The sequence below is a fragment of the Delphinapterus leucas genome, chromosome 8, assembly GCF_059928025.1.
Source record: "Delphinapterus leucas isolate spDelLeu-1000000601 "Yukka" chromosome 8, BTC_Dleu_Yukka2, whole genome shotgun sequence".
NCBI lineage: Eukaryota > Metazoa > Chordata > Mammalia > Artiodactyla > Monodontidae > Delphinapterus > Delphinapterus leucas.
This window is the reverse complement of record NC_143136.1, coordinates 30,193,604-30,208,535: the sequence shown is the minus strand read 5'-3', so window position 1 is coordinate 30,208,535 and position 14,932 is coordinate 30,193,604. Positions and strand designations below refer to the sequence as shown.

The 14,932-nt window shown below is 38.4% G+C and overlaps 1 protein-coding gene across 9 annotated transcripts in view; it reads right to left on the bottom strand.

Annotated features, from left to right (window-relative positions):
- Positions 1–2,111: 2,111 nt before the first annotated feature.
- Positions 2,112–14,932, bottom strand: part of INO80D (INO80 complex subunit D) — a 70,749-nt gene continuing 57,928 nt past the window's right edge. For all 9 annotated transcript variants that reach the window (XM_089916481.1, XM_022567502.2, XM_089916478.1 and 6 more), the window contains 2 exons: positions 14,385–14,542; positions 2,112–13,020 (listed from right to left, as the gene is read on the bottom strand). In XM_089916481.1, coding sequence (XP_089772607.1) covers positions 11,855–13,020; positions 14,385–14,542 — 1,324 coding nt within the window. In that variant the 3' untranslated portion in view covers positions 2,112–11,854. The remainder of the gene's footprint in view (positions 13,021–14,384; positions 14,543–14,932) is intronic.

Below are 14,932 nucleotides of genomic sequence, written 5' to 3'. Positions count from 1 at the left end.
GTAGAAAAGGAGTTTAAAATCAACTACTGTATAGCTGAAGAAATGGACAGATCAATTTCAAGCATTCTTCTTCATACCCTGTCAATTTCAAATGCAGAGAAACGGATGAACGAAGCTGTCAGTGCTGCCATTTCACTAGCACTGTGGTCATCTGCTTCTAGCTGCAGAACGTTAATTTCTTTCAGAGAAGCAAAGTACAATTTTGGAATGTATCTTAAACATGCCTGGATTAGACAGAAATCGAGGAAAAAGTACAAATGTCCCGCAAAAATTAAAAATCATAAATCTCTACACGAGGAATGTGTGATTAGAAGATTACTAATTTTTCTTTGTGAATTTTTTCCTAGCCTCTATTTGTACCACAAAATCCCTCAGTACAGGAAATGAAAAGTTCCAATCCACATATTAAAAAAAAAAAAATTCAATTCCAAGGAGATACAAGGCACTTGGCAATGCCTTAAAGCAGCGGTCCCCAACCTTTTTGGCACCAGGGACCGGTACCCATCTGTGGCCCAGGGGTTGGGGACCCTTGCCTTAAAGGAAGAGTGTTTCTTCCAGTTTTTTGTTTGTTCCTATACTTATGAAACTATGAAAATGAATAGAGAAAGGGCTCCTGATTAAATGAAATAGAAATTGGCTTGTAAGACCTCCATTATAGCATATAACAATTTCCAATGCAACTTCCAGTTGGATTTCAAGGTTGGATACCACATTAAAGTCATCTTGAGTAGCATTTAATTGATCCACGGTTATTACACAAATATTAATCATTGTTAGTCTAACCATAAAGTACCATGAATATAGCATCCTGGGGTTCTTGACAAAATATAAGGTATAAATAAATAAATAAACACACACACACACACACACACACACATACTCTATTTAAATAACAAAGGGGAAAAAAATACCTACCCTGGATTAGCAGCTTCCATCAATATCCAGGCAAAAGAAATTAAACCAAAAGCAAGGTTACTTCACAGCAAGATTTATTAATACATCCAAAAGAAAGAAAGAAAAATCATTTTGTCACACTATATACAGATAATACATACAGTGTTTTATACACATATTACATCAGTTTTTACACAAGAAAAATATACATAAAAATGTAAACCTTTGTATACAAAAACCCTTAAACAAATTAAACAAGGACCAGATAACAAAAGGAGACCAATCCATTATTATTTCATCAAATTTTTAAAACGGTGATACAGTACATTCATTGAGATATATATGGAAAACGTGAGCCATCTCTTCTTGTTTAAAGGGAAATTACAAACCGAAAGCCCATCATCTCCCAAAATGTGGTCTCCCCCAGCACCTGCACACCCAATGCTATAGATATGCCTTTCCTCAGAACTGGGGCCTCTTCCCAAAATCTGCCAGTCTCCTCATCTAGCTCCTACAGTCTGTGCAGAAACAAGTGGCTCCTAGCTTTTGTGCACATAACTAAGCTTCCAGCCACTATTTACACAAATACAGAGAAGATTCTCAGTTTGTAAGTTCCCTTTAAGCAGTTTTTTTTGTATATATTTTTCATGTATGGCCTTAAAACATACTTGTGTGCCAAGGTGAAGGAGAACACTGAAAAAGAAGGGCTTTGAGAACGGCTAGTCCTTGCTACCGTGCAGTTACTTCGTTAGAAGAGATTTCGAAACTGTGCAACCTGTCATTTTACTGGTTTCCAATAAGCTACCTCACCTTTGATTTCCCACTGCAACTTGGTTTCAATCTGTACTTCAGTACTCTGGTTAGTACCATACAACTGCCAAGAGGCTTGTTAAAGGCTGCTTCTGATATCAAGTTTCAGCTAAGCTACTGTGTGAAATCCCTCAAACCCCAACTTCTAGAGTCTTCAGGGGTACTCTTACTCCACCTGTTTTTTGTTAACATCTTAAGATTTAGGATTGTCCATTTACACACTCCTCTCTCTATAAGGTCTTGAAATGGAATCTGCTGCCAACTCATCACAAAATAAAATATGTAACAGTTTTCTCATAATAGTCTTTCATTCAGTGTATCAAATTGATATACTAATGAAAAATACCTGAAGCTGTGGGGAGTAAGAATTAAATCTAGGTCAAGTGCGTGCAGACTTGGAGTTCTTAAAAAAAAAAAAAAAGTCTGGGAAGACCTCTAACTAAATAAATGCAAAACCTACTTAAGACAACTGCATGAGAGAGCTGCCTTCTCTCAAAGCTGAATTTTGAACAAGGCTGAATAACAATTAGGTGATATATTTCCCTGCAGCTAGAGAGTAGTTAACTTCTCCCAGGCAAAATGATCTTAATGATCATTATTTATTAATGAAAGGAAGAGGCAAGTTGGTGAATTAAGTTGGTCTAGGAGATGGTGGATGACATAGAGTAATGGAAATGTTAGGATTGCTTTATAACTGAAATAAACAGGTTAGTTTGTGGTACATCTCCATTTCAGAGAGAGGAAAACGCACAAGGTTCCCCAAGTGAATCTCCAGCTCTCTTCCTCTCACAGGACAGATGGCATTTTTAAAATGACAGTCTCCCTTTCAGTTAAAAAAAATAAAAATAACAATAAACGGAAAAGGAAGATAAATAAATAATGTGTGGACGTCTTTAGATGAGACTTTTAAATGTTCTTTAAATAACTTTTGATAGTGTATTTTAAATCATTACATACAACTGCCATTGCAGTGACAATATTCCAGTAGGGGCAGCATTTTGCTAAATGTAAAAGATTGCCATTTAAAACTCATACATATACATATGTATATACAGTATATCAACACTATTTATATACATATATATCTAGAGAGCAACATTTCATTGCCTTTGAACATCTATATATCCACTCCCACAATATATACTAGAGACATACTGTGTGAGTATATATGAAAGTATATGTACACATGCTCCGACATGTATATATACACTTTTGTCTGTGTGTGCATAAAAGCTTTAAAGGCACAATATATAGGGATGCAAGTTTTCTAGAGAGCTGCAGCAAAGTTAAGACAGGATGTCACCAATGTGAGAAAAGTCAAAAGGAAATATAGCAGAACTCATTACACACGAATTCATTAAAGCAGTTTCATCATGAATAAAATGAATTATAGAATTTAAGAGGCTTAGGTTATAGAATTCAAGAGGCTTTCCATTAAAATGAAAATGGTAAATTTATGATTAAATCACAAAGTAAACCAAACTTTTGAAAGGACAAATTAATGACAATAAATGACAAAATAAACCTAACACTAATGTCAATCATAAAATCATAATTATGTTCTTTTTCAATTTAAGTAAAAAGTCCCAAAATTATCTAGGTAAAACTTTCGAAGTAGTCTTGTTTGAATGTTGTTTTTTGGGTTTATAGGTTGTTTGTTTTGAGACAAAGATGATGCCCAATTCTCAAAATTGCTATAAAAAGTATTATAGGGCTTCCCTGGTGGCGCAGTGGTTGAGAGTCCGCCTGCTGATGCAGGGGACGCGGGTTCGTGCCCCGGTCCGGGAAGATCCCACATGCCGCGGAGCGGCTGGGCCCGTGAGCCATGGGCGCTGAGCCTGCGCGTCCGGAGCCTGTGCTCCGCAACGGAAGAGGCCACAACAGTGAGAGGCCCGCGTACCGCAGAAAAAAAAAAAAAAAAAAAAAAAAGTATTATATACAAAATTTGTATCTTCTGGGAAATTTCAGAGACAAAAGATATTTAAAAGAAATGAGTGAAATATTAATGAAATATGGCTAAGCCAAATGATTCTGGCTAGAAAGGACATAATAAAGGGAAAAAAACACAATGAAGTGTGATTTTTAAATGTTGAGAGATTGACTTAGAAGGTAATGAAGATGAAGAATAGTGAGACTGGCAAGTAAGTACAGTTCTAAGAGGAACTCATAAACAAGACTATAATCCTAAGGACTTCCATCTTTGTATGCTCTGACGATTACCCTAGACTGTCACCTCTTCTTGCTTATAGAATAATCCAGAATTTTCCATAGACGTATAATCTTGCTTAACAAAGGCTGTTTATCTATTATACACACACTTTTTTTAGGGAAATATATGTATGTATATATTTATCTATACACACACATATACATACGTGTATATATAGATTTATACAAATGTATAAATAAACATAATACTTCTCAATCTTTCCACTGACAAGGCAAGTTCACATTCAGCAAAGTGCCACCACATCCCATATACACATCTCTGTACAGATATACACAAAAGGGTCTATTTTCACCCTTCAATCAGGGGGAATTTATTCTAGCAAATGCCATAGTAACTGAAGGGAGAAATGGCACCAATACAACCTCCCTTCTTTCATTTGCATGCATATGTACAAGAAATACGCAGATTTTAAAAACCTATAAAGCAAAGAGTGAATGAAACTGGGAGATGCTGCAAAAAATACAACTGTAAAAAGAACAACGTACAAAGCTTTCCCAGGTCTTGAGTTATCTAAGATGAATGAGGCTTCAAAGGTAACTACAAACTCAGATGGATTATTAGAAGTTGTTTTGACATGTTTCAAAGTATATGATTTTTTAATATTAAAAATAAATGTGATCGGAGCATTTAATAACAACTCTAGCTTTGACTATTTTAGACCACCAGATACTTCAGTAATGAATGTATAGCAAAAAGACAAAACTCAAAATATAGGAATGTATTTTTTTTTAAATTCCAGATAAATCAGGTAAATAGTCAAGGGTAGCATAACTTTTCGTATAGCCAAAATATGGGGGTTGGGGGGGCATGCTAACTTCATAAATAACAACACAACTGAATAACTTTTTTTTTTTTAATTTTGGAAATAACTGAAATCAACCCAGCTTTGAAATGTTCATGGTGAAATGATCCCACCAACTCTTTAAACAAAGCTGCCCCTTAAAAAATGGCATTCTTTATAAAAGGCCTATACTTTTCTTAATTTCACCAAGAAAAGGTGATCAATAATATCTTATAACTCAGAAGATGAAGAAATCTATTATTAACATAAAAAAGGTTCAGCTGATCTCTGGTCCCATCACCCCAATAGATAAACACAGCTCATGTCCAGGTCTGTTTCTCTTATTTTTACTCTCAAAAGTGAGAGGCTGGTCTTTAGAACCTGCTGTTTCTTGAGTTATTTTAAAAACATAGCATAAGTTAATCAAAAGGTTAAAATAAAATGCACATGATATCAGAGCTAGCCTTTTAACATAACATAATCAAGAATTTGGTGTATTTATACAACAGAGACGATGAGAAAGTAACTCCAATACCCTCAACTAAATAAATCATATTTCTACTATACATTGTTACCTTTTTCTCTTTTTACCTAAGCACACATTCATCTCTCTCACACACGTGCCCCCAATGTATATTTTTGCATGTGTGTAAAAGCACAGACATATACATGCACACAAGTACTTTAATTCTATTTTTAAGTCACAGTGGGAATTCCTTAGTGAGGAGGGATAAAAAGTTCCTGAATAAGACACTGAGAACATCTAGATTTATTATTTTCTCTATTTTACTTCCCAACTTAACTGTAATTAAAGAATAAATCCATAGGAAATAAAAGAGGTTTTAAAAACTTAGTTTACAAATTCCAGCTACAGTAGTTGGGAGCTTTACTTGATCTATGTATTTCTATTTACCCTGTAACTAAGCTTCTAGCCATCGTAAGTGTAAACCACAGATCATTTACTAAAGAGACATCATTCTCAACAGTTCTATGAGCAGTAATAAATGGTCTAAAGGTGTTCTATGTTTTGAGGCCCCAGGATATCCTTTTATTTTATATATCTGCAAGGTAGCAAAGGATAGCTATACACCTTGACACGGCAGAGATCCAGTGTAAAAAGGTGCTTCACTAGTTTGTTTTGTAAAAAAAAAAAAAAGAAAAAAAAAAAGCTCATATATAATTTTTTAGCTATTAAACACATAGGCAACATAATTCATTACACTCAATACAGCTTTAGTATAAAACTTATAATTTATGAGGTGATGTTAATAGTATAAATTAATATACCTTTTCTCTTAAAATCTACAATAAGTATTCTGAAAGCTCATTGGGGAAGGAAATTTTTTAAATAAAAGTTTTAAAGCTGTGCGTGGTGGGAAAGGATTCTGTATGCTGAGGCTGAGATGAGAGCCTGAAGGAGAAGGAAAAGCGTCCCATGCAAGACACCGTGGGCTACGAAACCAAATGTTTTCTCTTTCTTGCGCTCTCTTCAATGATGAGTCACCTTTAGCTTCTTTTAAAACTATTTTCTTATTTTAAAAACTGCCCTAATTTCCACAAGGAATCCCTGAGACATACTCAACACTATACAGTGAAAAGAACTATCACTGTTGAGAGGAACTGATTCAACCCTTCAGAGCAGATGAAGACACCGTCACAAGCACCAAACCTCCCATCCCTTCCACACTCCTCGGCTGGAGCCAACTGTACCTCAACAACGCAGGGTGGAGTCATTTCAGGGCAAATCAGTCTATTCCCCAAGTAAAAGCAAGGGTGGCATTTAGCTGCATTAGAGCCTTCTGCACGGCATGCTGAAAATTTTTCCAAGGGTAACTTTGGGTGCATATACAGCTTACTTCAGTGGTCCCCAGCTTAAAAAACAAACAAAAACCAAGTGAAAGAAGATTCTATTACTCTTAGGAGGCCAGGGGCAGTACAGATTGTGTGTGTGTGTGTGTGTGTGTGTGTGTGTGTGTGTGTGTGTGTATGTGTGTGTGTGTGTGTACTTCAGTGCCGGGTCTCTAATAAGACTGTTTTTGGACTGAACTTCAGATCCCCAAAACCCTGCCACTCAAAAGTAGCCAAACAGCCCCAAGATTTGGGAACCTGGGGTAAAAAAAAGTCATTTCAAGTTTGCTCTCTTTTTTTCTCTCTGAAATGCCATGTTTCTTTTTATTTGCTCTGTATCACAGTGCGGAGAGGAAAGCTAACAAAAAATAAGAGCTGGAGTGAAAAGAGAATTTTTGCTATTTAGAAATAAGGCTAAGTCTGACCCACAATTTTCGCATTAATGACACCGGTCATTAGGAGAGACATAATTATTCATTTATGTTTTATGTTTTCTTTCCTAACTCACTGGTTAGGAAAGAAGAAAATGCTTAACGGATATCCAACTATGTCCTTCACTGATATCTTATTACACATCTTTTGAAAGGTGGCATTTAAAAAATGCTACTTTAATCTACTGAACATGGATTTCGGGCCCCTCCAGAATATGATATTGGAAAGCTTTATAAAGTTCAGAATATTAAGAAGTCATTACATTGTTTTACTTTTCTATAGAATGCCCATGAAAATTCAGCTGTTTTCAATGTATTGAGAGAAAAAAAAAAAATCTACGTTCTATCACATATATATTCCCACCACCCCCCTCCACCCCATCCTCAAGAAATATATTTCTTGTCAGGAAAAAATCCTTGGAGCGATGTAGGTGTCTGTGATGAAAGATCTGGTATGACTACATTTTCTTCCAGGGAATCCTTTAAATTGCCTCATTAAACTGCAGAGTTCTGTTGACCACTTAAAAGACCACTGTATTATTCTATATATACCAGATTAAAAACAGAATTTAACAGAATGTTAAAAGAAGGCTAAAAAGAAAAAGGATGAAGAAACTGGAAACGAGACACCTAAACAAAACTTAAAGGAATTTCTAACCCTATAAAACTTGAACTGGTTCGCCTGGTGGCGTTAACATCCTTGTCTTCTTGCGATACCATCCACAGCAATCTTTTGAACTAGCGGGAAGAAAAGGCAACGTGCCCCACACAAGCACTACAGACGAAGCTACCACCCGTCACCACCACTCCCACCATGCAGGGGCACAGGAAGGACTGCAGGCAGGTATCAGTGAACTCACAGGATGGGCGTGACCTACATAGGCTCAAATTCTAGTGCCCAATGATAAAAGCCCAATAGTAAAGGTCAACAGAAATATAAATTTCTTCATGTAAGAAGCAAATTGTACAGCTAGGGCATCTGCATGTATCACGGACACTGTTTCCTTCCAAATCAAAGAACTGTCTTTGCCTCTGTGGATTATGATCACTGACTGAGAACGAGCTCTGATAAGGAAAAGCTTTAGTGTTAGTCGCAGAAAAGTGATGATTCTTAACTTGCGGTTGAGAGGTTGGGCTTATTAAAGAAATAAATCTTATAAATAACTATTTGGCAAAGATAAAGTATTAGCTTTCGTTAGCCTTAAACCGCTCAAGACAATAACTACAATTTTAAGGAAAAGAAAAAAATTTTTTCCCAACTTTATCTCCATACCTACTATTTGCTTCTCATTAAATTATACTCTTTTCATGGAAGGACACTAGACACGCCGTACTGCCTGCCAACGTGAAATTGCTCAGGAAGTCATTTATGAAGCAGTTCTATCTCACATGGTGGGTTACTAGGGAAAATAATCCTTTGCCATATAAGCTATGCGACGATAATTAGAAAATTTTTCCATTGCATAGTCTGTCACTTGGTGGGTTAAATGTAATTGCTATTTACTATTGCGAATTGTTAACTAACTACATAACCTACCCAGATGTGCAAATTGCTAAGCCATTTGTACAGAAGAAAAACAATGTCTTAAGTACTTTAATTAAAATAATACTAACAATTATGCAGAGGGTGTAAAGGACAAAAACACATCTTTCCTTCGGATGCTACAGATCACAGCCAGTGAATATTATACATTAGAATGGAATTCAGATTCTCAGAGCACAGAATGTATCCATTAACTGCAGCAACTTTGTAAATTAAATCACATTAACACAATCTAACTGGCCTTTATAAATGGTCCCAAAGTACTGCAGAAACAGAGTGAACCTTCTTTGCCACTACTTCTCATGAGTTTAACACTAGAGTGAAAGCTAATATCCACCTAATTAGATAGAACCTTATATAAAATTTGTTTTTGATTCCAGTATTGCCTTATTATAGAATAAGTGCTATTTTAAAAGACACTGATTTTCATATTTCTGGAGTAAAAGACACTTCATTCCTTTCTTTACATATTAATAGCCAACCTACTACTAATAGACTAGAATTGCTCCATTAGCTAAAAGAACAACATAACAGATATCTCTGGGTTCACAGATGTTCTTCTCTCTTCCAAAAAGGGACTCACAAGAAACAGCAAGAACAAACAAATCGCAAGCTCGGATATTTGTTTTGAAGTAGACGAAACGAGAAGAAAAATTTGTTTTTTTGCTAACTCCTCAAACCTACACTGGTACTTTCTACGGGTGCCCTTTCTTCAGCTATCATCGTGGGCATCTACACAAAAATGAATTTACTCAAAGTTTTTGGTGTGAAGCTGTAACTGGCAACATTCCTGAACATTTCATGCCTCCTTAGCAGAAAGCAGAAAAGGGCTTAAAAATGCACAGAAAACAGAAAATTGCAAACAATAAAATGTGCAACTTACTGCAAACTCAGTTTTGATAACTGAAGAATTTTAAGCAGCTACCACAAGGGACAAATAGCCAGAAAAATTCAGATCAACGTCCCATGGACTTGCCCTTCACTGTCAAAGAAAGGCTGATGAGAAAGTCAATGTGTATGTACCACTTTTACCTCCGTAAAAAAGAAAGTCAATGGGCTGCTCTGCTACAACCTTTAATTAGTACACAATGGAGACGGAATCGAATCACTGGGAATGGACAGTTATCTCGTGATGATTATAACGGGATGTGAAGAGTTTAGCAAACTAAATGACACTTTTGAGCAGAGGTAACTACTCATAATCATTTCATTACAGTACATTAAAATAAAAAAGCTTACTAACATAGGTTCACAGGTGAAAAATATTCAGATGATCTCTTCTCACCCTTCAGAATAGAAATTTACGGTGCTACCAAATATAATTTTGCTTTGTGACATAATTTTATAATTTAGACATTTCTCAATCTGCAGAAAAGGCAAAGCTATTAAAAAATAAATCTTCCAATCAATTATCATGATTAAAAAAAAAAAACTAAATATATTACAAACATATTTTTGGCCCACAAAAAGAAACTTCAATAAATACAAAATAGGGCATATAATGATTTCATACAGTCATGTGACATTTCCCCTCCATAATCTCAGGCACGTTTTATCTGCATAATGCCTGCTGATTACCATCATTCCTTTAAAAAGCAGAGAAAGGAAAGCTTTCAAAAGAAGGGACTGGTTAGAATTAGCACGGCATAAAGAGCACACATATAGGAAGTAGGAAAATACATCCAAATCTTTACCTATTGAAAAGGAATTAAGATCAAATATTCCCTGACAAATGAATTATTATATCCCATCATTAATAGATATGTTCTCTCTACTCATCTTAAAATATATATATGTAAATTAGACTAGACTCAGGTATAAATAGCCAATGGTATCTCAAGGGACAGTGAAACCTCTCAGCAAAAGCAGAGTACAGATGCCTTTAAAATCTAGTTCCACCCTTGGGCGGGGGGATCGGGGGTCGGGGAGAAGGCAGGTAAAAAGAAACCTCACATATTCATTTCATAGTCACCAACTTACTAAACTATCCAATGGGATTTTTAACCCTAAAGTTCTGGTACTTAAAAAAAAAAAATTTTTCCCCAAACTTAAACCTAAATACTTAAATTATTTTAAAAGTACCAAAGGGTGGGTAAAATTTGTCTAATTTCCATATTCCGCTTTGAAAGAAACTTTAAAATGTGTATCCTTCAGATATTACACATCACTTCACAACTGGTACATTGATTCTACAAGTGTCTTCAACATTTTACAAATCTTACCAAAGAATCACTACTGTAAACATGAAAAATTCAAAAGCAAAAGATGGATCAAGGAGTTCACAGATCCCATCTTTCCAAACCTATCTGACCTATCCTGCTTTTCACATCAAAATATTTTAATTACATCTTGCGAATATACTCCATGGAAGAGGGATTTAGAAACAAATGCATGTCTAAAAAAGGCAATATAACCAACCACCAGACCTCAGAATCGCAGCAACCCTGCAGTCCCTTCAGGCAAGCTTTTCACGACATCTGCAGGGCACTGACATGAATTCAGCTTTTTGTGTTCTGGGCTAACTTAGCAGAAAAGGGTTGTGCTATTCACGCCACCAGACCACCACCCTTCTCCATTCAGGAAAGTCAGTTAACTCAGTGGGAAAGAATGACCAACCTTATCAGGGCTGTGAGATGTGGGAAAGGAGAAGAGCCTTCTACTCATTAGGAAAGAAAAAAAAAAATAACAATGGGACAGCTGCTTCCTGCCCTGCACAAAAACACACGCGTGGGTGCACACATACACACAGGCAGTTAAAAGACTAATTTTTTTCTTTTTAATTAAACATGATCACAATTAGGAATGGAATCCTGGCCTCATGTGATGTTTAGCAGTCGGTGCTAAGTCAGAGCCTTGATCTGCCTCTACACACCATTTGCCGTCTCTTACACAGGAACTCAATGAATAGGCTCATTCCATTTAGAACCACCTATGTAAAGACCTGGTATTAGAATGGAAAGCATTGATCTGAATACTAGGAAATAGTAAAGGGCACTGGTAATCTGAGGTATCTTTCACTTCTAGGACTTGCTGCTAAAAGTCGATTCTATCCAGTCACTGTGCTGAGCCACTAAGGAAACCACTGGGGGAGAGTGGACCTGCCAGGAGGGAATGAGCACCAGTGCGAAGGGGCACATGTGAACACTGAAGCGAGGTCCACTGTGGGGTAACCTGCTTGACTGGAAAAGGGAGTTCTCCTCTAGTCCCCATCTGTTATTTTTAAAATCTTCTTTAGGAAAAGGGGAGAGAGGTGATAAAGAGGAAAACAAGATAGAAAACACCAGGTTCCCCACCTGCCTGCAAGCACACAGATACGCTCAGTTAGGGGAGGTAAAGGGAGAAGACGCATTATTGGTACTTGTAGCTGTGGCACCTGTCACTGTGAAGCCTGTGGGAGGCGCTATTGAGCTGTGGCTGGGCTGCAGGTCCTTGGGGATGCCACTGTGAGAACTCAGCTGGTGGCCGAAGGCTGCGCTGAACTGAGGGAGTTGCTGCTTGGGAGAGGTGGAGGCCAGCAGTTCAGCAGAAGGCCCCATGCCACTGAAGCTGGTCTGCGGTAACCCCGGAAGCACACTGGAGCTGCTGGGGGTCACGGTGGCGAAGGCAGGCTGTGTGGTCTCTGAGTTCGAAGTGGTGGGTGGTGTGGACAGGGAAGTGGAAAGAAGATGTCCATCTGCGCCGAGAAGGTTGCTAAATGGAGAGGGATCTCCGAGGCTGACAGGGAGATTGCCCCAGTGAGTTCTGGGGTTTACGACTCCTCCAAGTGGCACCTCAAGTTGGGCTGGGAGCAAGTGCTGCGCCATGATGGGCATCTCTGCTGAAAAGGTAGCTGCCATATTATCACCAGAGTAAGATGTTGTGTGGGGAGAGGTGATATGGTCGCTGTAGGGAGACGGCACGTGCTCACTATCATAATGGCTTCCGTGGGGCGAGGAGTGTGAATGATCACTGCTGTATTGCTGTCGTGAGGTGATTAGGTCATCTGCCTTGCTCAGCAGCTGGGCAGGATGTGGCCTCTGCGAGGCATGGCTGCCATCATGAAGTCCATGAAACTGTCCTGGGAAGGCTCTCTCCCCAAGTGCACTCTGGCTGATCAGAGTGGCAGAAGTAAGGCCAACGTTGGCTGGGGCAGAGAACTGCCCCTGGATCTGCCCTGCCAGGGGTGTAGGTGGGTTAGACAAGGTAGCAGAACGGAGCAGGCTCTCATCCAGCTCTAGACTAGAAAAGTTGTCGTGTACTATACGCCCATTCAGCAGCTCCCCCAGGTCCGTGTTTACCTCTCGGCTCAAGGACTGAATTCCTGAAGCTCCAGTCCCTGTGGAGAACACCCCTATTCCTCTGTCTGACAACTCCTGGACGGGCACACCATCTGACTGGGTGAGCACCCCAATGGTACTCAGGCACTCAAGAGACGTCACGGCCTGCAAGGCCCGCTCAAGCTCCTCGGCTTCTTCGGTGGTGGGGAGGAGGTCCCCGTTCTTGCCTGAGTAAACGAGAGCCATCAACAGTCAGCAGAGCTTTCACCGCCCCAGACCACAAAAATCATACAGCGGAATTATGTGTAACAATATTCTATTAAGGATCGGATGCAAAGGAAAAAAGTGAAATATTCAGCTGCAGGACAGGTGTGAGGGGTCAAGCTGTCCCGGAACCTGAATCACATCTTCAGTTCATTTACAGCACTATCAAAATCCGTCTGAGCGAAGTGTTCAGTGCTTAGGAGTCTAAGCATTACCAATTTAAAACACGTGGTGACTATCTGATTTCACGTATGTTTTTACCCGAAGCTATATTAACGTCATTAAAACGGAAAACATGTCAAAACAGTTCAGATCTGAGACAAAAGGCTGTGTGGGAGGAGCCGCCTTTGTTCCTCTACTCTTGGGCTCTTCCAGCTGGAAGGGCAGCTGTGAAGCCTACGATACAGAACTCACGTGCATATCTCACCGCAACACCAAGCACTCAGCTCACTTCATAGGTTACCTTTTGAAATGCTTTTGCGTTACTCTCTACTCTTCCCCTCTCATCCTTCTCCCATTTCTAAGTGATTTTCACAAAATGGAAGTCACAGGCCTCACTGATTTCATTTCCAATATAAAAAACCCATTGTTAGGAACTTGACTAATCACCCCCAAAATATCCAGTTTTTAATGGTGAAAGAAACCTTCTAAGAGTAGAAAAGATTTCCCCTGAAAGCACTAGAGAATTGGCAGTATTAAGTCAACTTTGTTCTGGAAAAGTGCACTTCAATTGAAGTACATGGTGGGGTATTAAAATGAGGACAAGTTCTGAAAGGTTTCAATAAACTCAAATTTAAAATGTCTTTGTTCAAAAATAAACGAAGGGTGTATATGTATAACTGGTTCACTTTGTTATAAAGCAGAAACTAACACACCATTGTGAAGCAATTATACTCCAATAAAGATGTAAAAAAAATAAAATAAAATAAATAAAATAAAATAAATGAAGGTAGGTGCCTTCCCTGGTGGTCCAGTGGTTAGGACTTAGGGCTTTCACTGCCACGGGCCCACATTCAATCCCTGGTCAGGGAACTAAGATCCCGCGTGCTGCGTGGTGAGGCCAAAGATAATAAATAAGTAAAGGAACAAAGTTATAAACCTAGCTCTCAAACCTACTGATCCACTAAGGCTAGGATATCAGTCTAAAAACTGTACATGCCTCACCTTCTAAAAAGAGTAAAACAGTTTTAGTGCTTTACCTTTCCTGTCTCTGGTGAAAGATGTTACACGTGAGGAGGGATACTCCAAACATATCTCAAAAAACCTACCTCCCCCTTTAAAAAACTCATTTTAAAAAAGTTTCCTCCAATCAAAACATTGACCATACCTTCAAAAAAATCAAAATCTTGTAAGTCATCAGGTAGCCGCGGCAGGACGTCTGAAAAGTCCTCCTGGTTCAATTCCAAGTCATGTGGAATGTCAGTGATCTCATTGGCAATGTCATCCGGCAGCTCATCAGCACTCAGCTCTGGCGTGGACGGGCTCCTGGGGAAGACGACACGATTGGCCCCGCCCCCCCCACTTGACCTCCACATCAGTGTCCCCAAGACAAGTCTGTCGATGCAAAAACGGAAAATCCTAACTCAAAATGTCTCCCTTCCTACTCTAAGAGAAGGAAATCGGAAACCAAAATGAAAGACCTCACTGTATGCAGTTACACACTTCTGCAACGCTTACCCATGTATTAAGAGAAGACAACCATTTGGAGATACTATTTTTACTGCAAATTAGAATGAATGACAATTTGGTGCACTAGTAAAATGAATTACAATTTGGTATATCAAGTGTGTCTTAGTACTTTATAGTAGAATTTAAAATCTGGTCAAAATAATAATTAAAAAAAAAAAAAAAAAGAAACAGGGCTTCCCTGGTGGC